The 14,984-nt window shown below is 47.5% G+C and overlaps 1 protein-coding gene across 2 annotated transcripts in view; it reads left to right on the plus strand.

The window, feature by feature from the left end:
- Positions 1–698: 698 nt before the first annotated feature.
- Positions 699–14,984, plus strand: part of LOC144134766 (uncharacterized) — a 60,495-nt gene continuing 46,209 nt past the window's right edge. For both annotated transcript variants that reach the window (XM_077667594.1, XM_077667593.1), the window contains exon 1: positions 699–822. In XM_077667594.1, coding sequence (XP_077523720.1) covers positions 706–822 — 117 coding nt within the window. In that variant the 5' untranslated portion in view covers positions 699–705. The remainder of the gene's footprint in view (positions 823–14,984) is intronic.

A 14,984-nucleotide genomic window follows, 5' to 3' on the forward strand; every position in this document is an offset into this window, starting at 1 on the left:
TCTCGCCAGACCCTTTGTAGTTCTGATTTTTCCGTCGAGCAATGAAAGCCCATGTCTCTAACATAATTTTCTGCGCACTTTGCGGCAGCCTGTAGTTTCGCATCCTTTTCGCAGAGTGAGCCCTCCGTGACCCACGCAGTGATGCCATCCGCGTACATTGCATGCTTTATGTCTTGTATGGTTTCTAGCTGTCTAGCCAGCTTAACCAATGTTATGTTAAAAAGTATGGGTGAAATCTCTGACCCTTGCGGCGTTCCCTTATTGGGTGTTTAGTGCTCTGATATTTTGAAATTTGCCCTAACAGATGAGCGCCCGTGTAAGAAGCTGTTCGTGGCAGCGTTCACGGATGGAAAAATTCAAAAGAAGCCTTTCTTGGGGTAGCTTCCATAACACATTAGACAAAATTTCTCCTTTTTAAATCGATATATGCTTGTGTAGAGATACAATTCTGCAAAATTAAAAGACCAGGCGAATGGCGAAAGCTGTGACATTATCTATTCACTCAGATCCTCAACCTTTCAGGCAGCATTTCATACTTTTGACTTCTTCAAACCTTCGGATTCAGGCAGATGTCTTTATTACTGCCTGCATGTGTTTATGTTCCGCTCTGGGCGCACCTTTTCTGGCCGAGAAGAAAAGGCAAATGTTGACCGTTCAGATCCTATATAAACAGAGGCAGAGAAAGCTGATTCTGTCATTTGAGCGATGTCGCACTTTGTGGTTGTAAGTTTCTTTTGTGCTCTTACAGCACTTTCTTTTGCGGAGCAAACGGAAGACTTGTCAAATGCAAACGAAATCCTGCAGTACAAAAACCCATCTAAGGTTTGTCTTCTTTTCATGTAATATTTTGGGACGGGAGCATGCGTTTATATTTTAGCAGAAAACATGCCATGTAAAACCAGATATAAGCTCACCAAGGAATAAAAAAAAACATGGAAAAGAGAAACAATAACAAAAGTATAGTGGCGCAGATTATACAAGAACCGCTGCCTTGATCTCGAGAGCATCTTGCCATTCGGGAGAGAAACAAAAGTGTCGCCGGAAAACTTTTAAACAATGGATCGCTAAGTAAGAGGGGTAGTAAGAGTGGGATTTCATCAGCAAGCATGGGTTGGCTTCTAAGACAAACAGCTGTCCTATTTGCACCTGCACGAATAATTTCTTTGCCTTGAGCAGTGTTGTTACATTCATCAAGCTTTGAAGATTTTTTTTAAAGCTGAGCCATCATCCTGGTGCCTTCTCCGCTTGCCGAACTGTTTTTGCGCTGTAGCGTTTTTGAAAGTGCGCACAAACGCGGGTAAGTTGAAGCATATAAGGTCCGGAGGTGGTCGGCCGTCAATAATTACCCTGTCGTGTAACTCTGCTTTCTACCTTGACATGTGCACGTGGCGTTGACAATAGTCCGATTCTTTTCAAAACCGCTTTGCGCTCTCATCTTTATTTCGTTGCTGCCGCTTTGACAAGTAGTAATGTCCTCTCCTCTCATATAATAGGTTTTTCATTGGGGGGGGGGGGGGAGGTCTAATCTTGGGTGTAACGTTGTACACCTGAAGGAAATAAGTACATAGTAATATTTCCACTGTTCACGCGCTGTTTTAGGGTGCTAATACTTGAGTACAGGTGGCTTCATGTATTTTGTGACCCATATGTACAATCTCCATTCATAGCAAATTCAACTACTTATGCTGCCATATAAAAAAGTATTTGTCATATCAGAAGGGGCCTTCTAAACAGCACCGCTGCGGTGGCTGAGTGGTTATGGCGCTCGGCTACTGGCCCGAAAGACGCGGGTTCGATCCCGGCCGCGGCAGTAGAATTTGAATGGAAGCGAAATTCTAGAAGCCCGCGTACTCTGCGATGTCAGTGCACGTTAAACAGCCCCGGGTGGTCGAAATTTCCGGAGCCCTTCATTACGGCGTCTCATAGCCTGAGTTGTTTTGGGACGTTAAACCCCCATAAACCTAACCAAACCCAACCTTCTAAACAGCTGTTTTGATAATTTCTATATTTTGCTCAACTGCGTTCAAGCCTTAGCTGCAGGTTACTTACAGGCACCCTGTAAAGGTGATGCTGACTTTTAACACGTTTCCGAATCAGTTTACATGAAAGTGAGGAGGAATTTTTTTTAAATACAGAGTTTCTTTCAATCAATAATTTTTCAGAGCCTTTGATTTCAGTTATTTATGCAGGTCCTATAAGCTTGTTTGCTTGGTTCTCGAATTTTTGGAGTCATAGGGCAAGAATTGCAAAGGGTTTGGATATTTTCTGAAAATAATTTCGAAGGATGGGCCTGATCGATCAGAAGCGAAAACGATGAAGGGGGAGTAATCTCTCAGACTGAGCGAGAAAACGTAGAAAGCTTTGGACGTAGTTGTAGAGTCGAGTGCTAGACGAGTGCGAGATACAGTGAATAAGAATAATAGACAGCACTATCCAATCTTGACTTCTGAGCCTAACAGTACACTGCTTCCTAAAAATAGCGCCCTTTGTGCCTTTTCTGGCAGCGAGAAGAGCATGTTTTGGTAAAGTGTCGACGAAGGTTGCCGTTCAATATTACCAAAGACGTGAGATGCACTCCTATGCATTCAGGTAATGATATTTTTCTCGCGAGAGAGTAAGTAAATACGCTCATTAGCTGTACAGTTGGAGAGCATCACAAAATTCTTGGCCGGATGGTGCAGAATCAGTAATGGCATGCCTCGACACTAAGCGAATCCACACACTTTATTATCAGCAGAACCAAATACCAACAGAAACGTGTCTAAATGACGCAAATGAATGAGGAAATGAACAGTGTGTACAGTCATGGCCAGAAGTTTGCGGTATGTGGATTCGCGCAAAAGGAAAATTATTTCTACGTGGTCAGGAAAAGTGGGTGTATGGAAAGCATAGACGCATGAGGAAACATGTCTGTTTCATCCTAAGAAACAAATGCCACATGGCTGGCTATCGGCGCAAAAAATTTTTTTTTCGCGAAGTCACACTGAGGACACATTTAATCATTACTACAGTCCCGAGCAAATGCATGCAGGATGAGGATTTGTGAAAAAATATTGAGTCTGTGCAATCAGGCGAAGCAGTTGAATTAAAAGCATAAAAGGGCGACGGTACATGCCTGCTTCGTCCTGTACAACAATAGCAGCTGTCACAGAAGCAAGCCTACGTAGAAAAGAATATTTTTCCCCGAATTTCTGTGCCGAAAACTTTTGTACATGATTCTACCTACATAATACGCCATTACAAGGCTGCAAGACGATGTCTGAGCTTCTTTTTCGCCTTCCTGCGCCATGTCTCATCGGAAGCGCCTCTGCACGCAGCAGAGGGATTCCTTTTGAAGAGTAACGGTTCGTTTTGTGTGTGTGTGTCACAGAAGTCTCCATTGGATAGCTTCTTCCAATTTTACTTTGGCTTACAACTGCAATACTTTACGCGTGTGTGCAAAAACGCCAGACTACCATAGTGTGCTTTGCTATTACTATGAATTTGGGACAGTAGACCGCAGCCAGCGCCCCTTAGCATAGCATCCGATCATTTTCTGCTCTCCAGCCAATCAATTATTAAGGTGAAAGCCTTATACTCGTATGTTCCATTAGCGCAAAAGTAGCCGTAAGCCGGTCGTCGGCGTCCAAGGTACGCAATTCTTTAGTGACGCTACCATGCTCTTAAATGACATCAGGAGTAGACCATGAGATAGTGAAGTCTACAGCAAAGAAGAAATATAAATTTCTTCCGAAAGTGTTGGTAATTTAACCACGGAGTTTGAATGCGGGGCAGGCACGCAACCCATAGGAAAGAAAATTGCGTTACTTCTTGGCGAATAAACGTGAACGTAGTTCGGGCGTTTCCTCATGACCGTATGTCACTGAGTAGGTGCGTCATAAGTAAGGAATTTGATAAATATCGCAACAGGGTTCACAAAGAGGCATTGCTTGTACATCCAAAAAACGTAAGTAGTTTTAAGTGCCCTCCGTAACTTTCGCCTTTCTTAATCCACAGATGATACAATGTGATATTTAAATCTCTAAAATCATGAGCAACCTCGTCTGTAAAATGGACTAGAGTCGGTCGTCTTGAATTCTTGGCAATAATATTTTTACGTAACGGCTTATATGCAGCAGGGGCAGTCGGGCAGGCAGAGGATCAATGGGTCGACTCCCAGCGTCCGTAGCGCTACCCCAGGCCCTCTTCCGGCACATCAAAGCCGCAGTGCCGGTGCGCACTACACAGGGAAGGGAGAGCGTGAGGTTTCATGCTTGAGGCGCGACACATGTACGATGTCGGTGCAGGGTGTAGCGGGCGGGGACGGTGGATGCAGCGGGGTGAACGCGTGCGCCACCGCGGTCGCAGGACGTACGACACAAAAAGAAAGGGCCTGTATATTGCAGCAGAAGTTTTTAACAAAGGCCCACGTGGCGGGATGGGACGCAGAGCAACACAAGGGAGCCAGGAGAGTAGGTGACTTCGCGACGCCGACGTCGTGACGGGGTTACTGAGTTACTTGGCACGCAGACAACCGCTGGCGGGGAACGCGGGCGATGGCATCGCAAACATAAGTACTCGTGGAAGCGGTGACGGGAAGTACACTGTCGAAGAGCAGCAAAGGATGGCGGCCAAACAGAAGATAAAAAGGAGGGAAACTTGCTGTGTCCTGATGTGTTTATTTGTATGCGAATTTCACAAATGGAAGGCTGCGGGTGGTAGATCGTAGAGAATTGATCACGGACAGAGCAGAAGTGCAGAAATTCGGCAACCACTTGGGAAAGAAAGCAGAGGACACGATCATTTAGCAGGCAACGGGGGCACCTTGATGTAGTAAGACGTCGTGCAGGAGTAAGTCAGCGGCATCTGTGGCACAGCTGGTTGGGATCGCTCGATTGATAGCGTAGCGCGTCGAGCAGTCTGTCGCGACGGCGGTCCATTTGTTTCCCATGACATACACCGGAAAACGGCTGCGCTGCTCGAGGCCGTCCCAGAAAGACGGGTCTATCGTGATGGGAATCAGCTGAGGACGTCCGGGAAGGAGAACCGAGGGCGTGTCCCGGTGATGGCAGATCTCTCAAGAGAGATCTGCCAACGCCACAGCGCCGGATAGAGTGGTAGAGGCCTGGCCAAAAGAAGCGGCGGCGCAAGCTGTCGTACGTGTGGGGTATGCCAAGATTACCTAGCGTGGGAACATCATGAAGCTCTCCAAGGGCGCTGCAACGCATGTTTTGAGGGACCACCAGCAAGAGCTCAGTGCCGTCAGGCTTCATGTTGCGCCGGTAGATGACCTTCTCGTGGACCATGAGCGGGGCAAGGGAAGCATCACAGCGGTTGAGAGATGGTCGATGAGGCAGCGCAGCGAGGTAGGTAGGTAAACTCTTAATCCTAGCGCTGTTCTTGAGCAATGTTGCGGAAGCCCGATATGGACATAGATTATGTTGCGAATAAAAACATTCAATAAAAACGTTTCCCACGTGCACCAGTTTGATATGAACTAAACTCAGGAGGAAGACGCATCAGCAGGGTAACGGGACAAGCAACTTGAGTCGGGGTGTAAGCGGCCAGACTTGTGGACGATAGAAAATATGTATTCTTGAAGGCGAAGACCACAGTGTCCCAGCTTGTCAGTAGGGTCTTTGAGCGAAGAAAGCCACCATAAAGCGTGATGATCAGCTATAACAGAGAAGGGGTGCCCAAACAAATAAGGGCGACATTTGGTAGTGGCACAAACGAGGGCGAGGTATTGCCGCTCGGTGATAGAATAATTGCGCTCTGACGCAGAAAGGAGGCCGCTGGTGTTCGCAATAACTCGTATCTGATTGCGCTGCCCTTGAGCAAGTAGGGCACCAATGCCACTAGCGCTCGCGTCGTTCCGAAGTTCTCTAGTGTCTCAAGCATCAAAGTGAGCAAGGGCAGGTGAAGCGATAATAGCAGTGATCAGGGTACTTAAGGCGCCAGCTTGATCGGGAGCTAAAGAGAACGGGACGTCCTTCTGGAGAACAGTGGCACGAAGGCAGGCTATTTCCGCAAATGCCTCAATGGACAAGCGGAAATATGAGCAGGAACCGTGGAAGCTTCGCACACCACCGGAGGAACGAGGAGTAAGAAAGGAACTCACGGCGCGGACTTTTTCGGGGTTAGGTTGGATCCAGCAGAATCAACCAAATGACCAAAAGACTTGAGCTGACGGCGGGCGAAGGTACATTTCTATGTTCAGCTTAACACCAGCGCGGCAAAATAATGCAAGGATGGCTGAAACGCAGTACGGGCGGCTTTGGAATGTAGACGAAAAAACTATCACATCATCCAAGTAACAGAGGCACGTCGGCCATTTGAAGCCGCGCAGAGGGAGTTCATCATGCTTGAAGGCCGCAGTGGCAATGCAGAGGCCGAAAAGCATGACTTGAAATTTATACAGGCTGTCTGGGCTGAAAAAAACAGTTTTCTCACCGTCCCATTCATCGCCAGCGATGTGCTAGCATCCAGAGCGAAGGCCGATGGAGGAAAAATAGCTAGCACCGTGCAAGCAGTCGAGACCGCCGTTAATTCGGAACAAAGGACACACGTGTTTCTTGGTGACAGCATTAAGGCGGCGGTAATCATAGCAGAATCGGAAGGTTTGATCTTTCTTTTTTCGAACAAAACAGGGACGCCCGAGGACTACTCGAAGGAATACCTCCGCCTGAATGACAAGCCGCTCAGACAGACAGAGACCCTGTAGGGCCATCTGTGAATAAAGCGGGCATCGGCGGTGTCTATGCGGTGGGCGACACAGAGGCATGTCCCAAGAGACGGTCATCAACGTAAAACACTGTCGCTGTGGAAGGATACTGGGAGGTCGACGAAGTGTCTTGAACGACGACGACACTGTGTTTCGCGCTTGTGTGCTTTTCGGCTGACCGAAGCCGTCGATTTTCTACCTAGCAGACTGCCTCTGCTGGATATAGCCATTACGCAACATTTGGGGGAGGCTGCCAAATTCAATCCCGTAACGCAAGCTGCTTCGCCGGAGGGGCCGCCTCCTCGCCACCATCTCCGCTCCACCTCCGCCACCAACGCCAGCCACCGTCGTGACCCACCACCCCGAACCAGGCACATTCTGCGGGACATTCGACGTTCATGTGGACGACATGGTCATCCTTTACGAACGCGATCAACGCACAAGCGCGCACGACAGCGTCGTCGTCGTTCAAAAACCTTCGGCGACCTCCCAGCGTCCGTAGCAATATCAGTAGTTTCTGCGCGTCTGTAGTTACTTTGAGTGTTATTTCTGTATGAGAAACATCACTTCAAATATTAATATCAGGTTATATATAATTTTTTCTCGAAGAAGCTCCCGAACTAACGTTATGGGTTTGCCGAACCGATATTGTTTCAGGATGTCCCTTTAGTAACAAGTGGTTTGGTTTGTGGGGTTTAATGGACAAAAGTGACTCAGGCTATCAAGCGTGCTATGGTGCATGGCTCTGGATAATTTTGACTCTCTAGGAAGACCAATTGCCTAATGTTTGGTGAAAATGTTCAGATACACGTGGTTATCGTGGCGCGGCTGTTTAAATTCTCTCGTTTTTATAATATCACAGTGAAATATGACAACAAGTACTCAGATACTGCCCAATACTCCTGTGAAAAAAGGAGCCCTGCGTAAGAGAACAGCTGGCAGTGCTCTGTTCCGTAAAGACCATCTGCTGCACATATCAATTCATCCTGTTTTATATTTGAAAAAAGCGAGTTTCTCTTTTTTTATCAGCTGCACGGCTGCGTTTCACCCTTGTGTTATATTTCTACGTATTTGTGTCTTGTGTTTACAAAGAAAAATATTTTGTGTCATTTGCTTCCCCTGCCAAATGTTTTTGAACTCAGGATTCCTTTTAACAATAATTGTTGAGGCGAAGCTAATAGAATATTTTTGCCACGAATCTTTATACTGCTTGTTTCTTTCTTCTTAAAACCTGCTGGCCCGCGGCTTTTATTGCTTTGTGTCTGATGCAAGACGCAGCCAGACTTAATTGAATTGATCATTTGAGGTTGCTTGCCGACGAATAGAACATCCTGCACTGAAAACGCCGCATAAGGAAGCCACACTCATGACGTCAACGCCGCATACTAACAGCAGCTTGAACTCGACGCGATCCCACTTAGGAATCACGCTGCCACACAGAAAAGCGTCAGCGACGCGCCCTACTCCTGATTCACACGCTGGACGGTAGCGTGACCGGACCCCGACGCCGACGTGCGGTGCAAGAGTGTGAGGACCTCTGATTTGGAGGTGAAGTCGCTATGACAGCCGAAAAGTTACTGTTCTAGTCGACGCAGGAGCCGATTATTAGGTGATGATCGACACATTCGCCACTCAGCTGAAGAAAGTCACGACCAATTCAGATGGCCACACATTCGCACCGCAGAAGGCCATCTCATTAAGCCATCGAGACGATGCACAGCGCGAGTGAGTGCAAATTAGGCACATACCTATCCTGCGAACTTAGTAGTGTGATAGCAAAGTTCCCGTGTGGTTATATTGGACATGCATTTTCTAAATGAACTCCATGCGATCATCGTCCTTTGATCCAAGTTCACTCCGATTTCGACGGACGAAGCCATCCCTTCCATGAAAACCATGAAGCAGCATGTTGCCGTCAGCGTCCTGGAGGAACAAGCGAGAGTCACACTCCAATCAACGGTCATTGTCACCTTAGGTGCCACGGATGCCAATAAAATGGAAGCTCTCAGCGAGAAGAAAACGTAGTTGCTTCTAGAGTGAGAAGTCTGCATCGCAAGAGGCATTACACATTTTTGCAATGGCCAAGCTGAAGTGATGCTTACAAAGTCAAAGAAAAATAATGGCACCTAAAGAAAGGAACGATGATTGCTTTCTTCGACGAACTATCCGACGTTTCCGACTCCTTCGCCCTCTTCGATCGAGCCCCAGAACATTCACCTAAGGAAGGCCACAAACAAGCATGTCTTCGAAATAAAACTAGACCTGCCCCGGAACAAACAAGACCCGATACGTGATCTGCTTCTAAACTATAGCGAGTGCTTCTCGTCATCGCCGAAGGTGCGACACTCGTCGATTTTAAAGCATCATATTGTAACCGAAGAGCATGTCTGACCTCTCCGCCAAAGACCCTACCCTGTGTAGCCGCCAGAACGACCAACCAGCTGGAAAGAAGTGGAAAAAATGCTTTGTGACAACGTTACCCAGCCATCGAAGAGCCCGTGGGTGGCACAAGTTATTTCAATGAGTAAGAAATACAGCGCACGTCGTTTTTCTTTTCATTACCCCCCTTGAGCAACATAACGAAGGACGTCTATCCCCTCCTCTCCATCGACGACACACTGGAGCGGCTCTGCGTTGCCAAAAATTTCTCTTTGATGGACCTCAAGACCGGGTACTGCCAACATGAGGTCGATGAAAGATATCGCGAGAAGACCGCATTCATCACCCAGATGGCCTCTTCGAGTTCTAGGTGATGCCATTCGGCCTATTGTCCGCGCCAGCGCCATTTCAGAGAGCAGTGGACATAGTGCTGGCCGCCATGAAGTGGCAGATTTGTTTGGTATGCTTAGATGACGTCGTTGTTCAAGCCACGAATTTTTATGAGCACCTAAATAGGCTTCGAACAGTACTAGAGGTAATCATGTCATTCAGCCTATTCTTGAACGCAGTGAAGTGCTTCTTTGCCTATGAAGACCTGATGTTTCTGGGCCATATAGTTAGCAAGAAGTGAGTACGCCCAGACACAGAGAAAACTGCTGCTGTTTCATTGTTTCCTCCCCCGGCCGAAAAGAAAGCTGTGCGCAGATTCCTCACACTGCGTGCGTATTACACACGCTTTTTCAGGGACTTTTCGCCCATCACCAAACGTCTCACCCAACTGACAAAGGAAGACAGGACATTTAATTTAAAAGCGCCACAAGCTGAAGCCTTCAAGGAATTTCTGCGTCGTTTTCAGTCCTCACCGAGAGTTGAGAGAAAACTGACGCCAACCAATATTTCCACCTTTACCCAACGTTTCGGAACCAACTCGGTCCCTTCATCAGGGGTGACGAAAGTGTTCCAGCAGCAGCAGGGGGTTGCTTCCTTCGCTCTCCATTTGTTAGCACGTTAGTGGACTGCGCCACGTGCTAACAAAAAGAGAGCGAAGGCAGAAGCGAAACTTGATGGCGTTTACCAGCGCCACCCTCATCCATAGAGCCGGACGTAGCACTTCCTCTATTACCGCGAATGTGACGTGGAACGTCATCTATCAGAGGTATGACGTGGAACTTCATCAAGGTAAGCGAACCTTGAGGATGTTATTCGCTTACACCCAATAAACATAAATATCCACGAGAGCAGCAGATTGGAGAGCCGTCGCCGTAGCTCAGTTGGTAGAGCACCGGACGCGATATTCGGAGGTCATGGGTTCTGATCCCACCGGCGGCATGGTTGTTTTTTCAGCTGCTTTAAGTAATTTTAATTAAGGGATAGATTAATATAAGTATTATCCCACTGATCAGCACTACACATTAAAAAAAAATAAACATTCGCATAAGCACCTAGGTTTCAATGACTGTTAGCTCCCTTCATAGGTTTGTCAAACGAGCCCCTAATTTCCTTTACCTTGTCACCTAATAGCTTAACGAGGGTCTCAGTTCTGGCAGTCTTGATGGCATACGTAGCATAAGAGGGCTCTCGCACAGTTTCCGCCCTCGCCGTTAGACGACATTCGACGTCACACTTGCGGTAATACAGGATGTGCTCCGTCCGCCGCTATGGATGAGGGTGGTGCTAGTGAACACCCTCAAGGTTTGCTTACACCCAGTAAATATAAATACCAACGAGAGCAGCAGATCGGACAGCCGTCGCCGTAGCTCAGTTAGTAGAGCACCGGACGCGATATTCGGAGGTCGTGGGTTCCGATCCCACTGGCGGCATTGTTTTTTCTGCTGCTTTATAAGTAATTTTCTTTAAGCCATAGATTAATGTAAGTATAATTATCCCACTGCTAAGCACTACACATTAAAAAAACTATTAAACATTCCCCTATGCACCTTGGTTTCGGCGACTGTTAGCTCCACACACACACACACACACACACACACACACACACACACACACACACACACACACACACACACACACACACACACACACACACACACACACACACACACACACACACACACACACACACACACACACACACACACACACACACACACACACACACACACACACACACACACACACACACACACACACACACACACACACACACACACACACACACACACACACACACACACACACACACACACACACACACACACACACACACACACACACACACACACACACACACACACACACACACACACACACACACACACACACACACACACACACACACACACACACACACACACACACACACACACACACACACACACACACACACACACACACACACACACACACACACACACACACACACACACACACACACACACACACACACACACACACACACACACACACACACACACACACACACACACACACACACACACACACACACACACACACACACACACACACACACACACACACACACACACAATGAAAAGGTCACAACTGGTTCGATTATCTAGGTTTATTCACCAACGGTTTCAGACGGTGGACCGTCCTTCATCAGGGTAAAGTCGAATGAATGTACAGATGTGCGCATTTACGGCCCTAAATGCAGAGGGAGAGGAGGCACTTTCTCTGTCTTTCTCTATGTCGGCGTCCACTAAGGGGAAAGGAGAATGGATGCGAAACAAGTTTAAAAAAGCTAGTTAAAATACAGTGGTGACAGACATGCAGCAGAGCTGGACTTTCGCCGAGAAGACTAAAGCAAGAAAGGTTTCCCTCTGCGGAAGCGAGAAGTTCGAGCACAAGGGGAAAATAACAAAAAGGAAAACACCAGAATACACTGAAACAAAACACAAAGGCGCACATAGCATGACCCGCTCCCCAGCGGTGCAGATGTTAAGAACTCTTGTAATGTAATTTACTGTCAGCTGTCAAGGCCGCATCATTACGCCTTGGTCAAGAGGCACCAGTGACCGTTACGAGGGCAGCGTGTCGCCTCAGCGGCGGAAAAGCGGTCGTCCAGACGCCGTGTGGAAACCCGATCCCACAACAAGCCGCCGCAGGCAGCAACCACCGGCCGTTCGTCAGAGGGCGCCTGCGCCGCGCGTCCCACCGCTGACAATTCCGAGAAGGGAGCTTAGGGGACAAGGAGGAAAAAGGGAAACCGGCATGGAGTAAAGAAGAGGGGGGGGTAGGGGGCGCATGGTGAGCAGGATAAAAGGAAAACAAATGGAAAATAACAGACGGGAGCTTCTTTCTCAATAGGAAATGTTTTTGAGGAAGGCAAAATTGCCCAAGTTCTCATTAATGCCGTGGGTTAATGTCCGAAATTTATGTATGAAATACGATTCCCTTTGTTCTCTTTGGTGGCCGGTTTGAAAACCCGACTGTAGGAGGATGACCCGGATGCTTTCAAATGAGTGCTGTGGCAGACATAGGTGCTTAGAAAAGGGTAGGTTTGGCAGTGTGTGAACGTGGGCCTTGTGGTTGTTGAATCGCAACCTGAACAGAGTTTCTGTCTGGCCGATGTACTGCATGCCGCACACGCTGCAGTGAAGCATGTAGACCACATTTTTCTACTGTCGCAATTTAGAGTTTCTTTGATTGTGAAAGTAAAGTCAGAGAAGGTACCTTTTGCAATTCCTGTTGTCAGCATGTGACAGCAAACCTTGCAGCGTGGTTTTCGGCAGGGTTGACACCCGGGGTTTGGGTTAGCATTGGGCGATGTTCTGGATTTAACTAAAATGTCCTTGAGGTTCTTGCTGCGCCGGTATACCGCTCTTGGTGGCTGCTTAAAAATGCGGGACAGTTGACTGCTTTGCTGGATAATGTTAAAATGTTTTGAGAGGATTTTGTTCACGCGTGGCATGTTTGATGAATGTGTGAGAACGAGGTTGGTATGCCTTTCACCTTGCTGGAAGTTTTGGGGACTCAGTATTTTATTTCTGTCTAGACCGCGAGCTTTCCGAATAGCGTCTCCCACGGTGGAAGCGGGATATTTTTTCAGTAAGAGATTTGTCTTCAGTTGTTCAGCATGGCGGTCAAAGTCATCGAGCTCAGAGCATATCCGTCGGTATCTATGAGCCTGAGAGTAAGGTATGCTCGTTTTGCAGTGGTGCGGGTGGCTGCTCTTAAAATGTAGATACTGCGGGCGGTCGGTGGGCTTTCTGTAGAGCGTTGTCTTAAGTACGTTTCCTTTTTTCTGTATTTTCACGTCCAAGAAGTTTATAGATGTTTTGGAGATGCTGTGGGTGAACGATATCGATGGGTGAAATTTGTTGTAGTTTCCTATAAATGTTAATAGGCTAGCTTCATCATGAGGCCCGATGAGGAAGATATCGTCCAGAAAACGCTTGTACAGGAGTGGCTTCGAAGGTTGAGTGTCCAGAAATTGTGTTTCGAGATCCGCCATGAATATATTGGTATAGGCAGGTGCCATCCTGGTCCCCATCGCCGTACCGTTCACCTGAAGAAAGTGCCTTCCCTCAAATTCAAAGTGGTTGTAATTGAGTACTAAACCCAGAATAGTTGCGAGAGTTTCCCCATCCAGGTGAACCGGAGGATCCGTCCGCAGGTATGCATCCACCGCCGCGCGTATGCCGTCTGAGTGCGGGATATTTGTATATAAAGACGTCACGTCCATTGTGACCAATAAGCTCTCATCGGGAATTTCAATGTTAGACACCACTCTGAGGAAGTGATTAGTGTCTTGAACGTAGGCGGGGATAGTTGGTATAATGTCCTTGAGTAAAAAGTCGAGAACGCCAGAAATTTTTTCGGTGAGTGTGCCATTACTTGAGACAATGGGACGTCCGGGACGGTTTTGTTTGTGAATTTTCGGGAGGAGGTAGAACCGCCCGGGGACTGGTTTGACCGGCTTCATTGCTTTAAACATGTCCTGGGATATCTTTTGTTTTTGGAGGAGAGATTTTATCTCACTGTTAATTTTTACTTCGAAGTCTTCTGTGGGGTCGCTGGTGAGTTCGGTGTAAAATTGTTTATTTTCCAATTGTCGGAAACCTTCCTTTAAGTATTCGGTCTTGTCCATAATGACGATCGCGCCACCTTTGTCCGCAGGGCTTGATGATGATGTCAGAACGCCGACTTAAAGAGTTAAGGGCCTGGCGTTCTTCGGACGAGAGGTTGTTGTTGACTGCTCTTGGTTTTGATTTTGAATACGACGATAGGATATCCTTTTGAACGGCAGTGATGTACATATCCAAATGTCTATCCCTGTGTTCGTTTGGAGTCCATGACTTGTCGGATGTCCCTGGTATGTTGATTTCCCGGTTCGTTTCGCGGTTTTCAAAATACTCACGCAGACGTAAGTTCCTTGCGAAGTTATCTAGATCCTGATATAATTGAAATTCATTGAATTTTCCGGTCGTGGGGCAGAACACGTTTTGGCGGGCTAGTTGGTTAAGCATCTTGAACAAACAGCGCGAACAAAGACGAGCACAAAAGACAAGATTAGGCCTTTAGCGAGTAACGCACGTTCCGAGGAAGTGAGAGGCAGGCTCGACACGTTCACCACGTTGTCAGCCCTAATGGAAGGCTGACCAGTAGTAGGCGCACAGTTTTGCTCAGGGGCTAACGTATTTCTAGTAGGAGACGGGCTTATCGAACGGGGCGCTGGTGCCACACCGTCCTGCCGGAGTTTCCTAAGCTTCTCCATGCCTGTTTCTGGTCTTTCGTTCTTCGAATTCATTTAGCTCAGTTATTTTTGTCGCCGTTAGATCCGGTTCGAGACGGGTGCATTTTTCAATGTGCTTCAATTCAATAGTTTTTCGTTGACTGTGCCGTATAATTAGGTCCACAAGGCGTAGTGAACTGTCGTGTAGAATACCTTTCCACTCAGCCTCCTCGTCAGCATTAAGAGTGA

Source organism: Amblyomma americanum, chromosome 5 (genome assembly GCF_052857255.1).
Source record: "Amblyomma americanum isolate KBUSLIRL-KWMA chromosome 5, ASM5285725v1, whole genome shotgun sequence".
In the NCBI taxonomy this organism is placed as follows: Eukaryota; Metazoa; Arthropoda; class Arachnida; order Ixodida; family Ixodidae; genus Amblyomma; species Amblyomma americanum.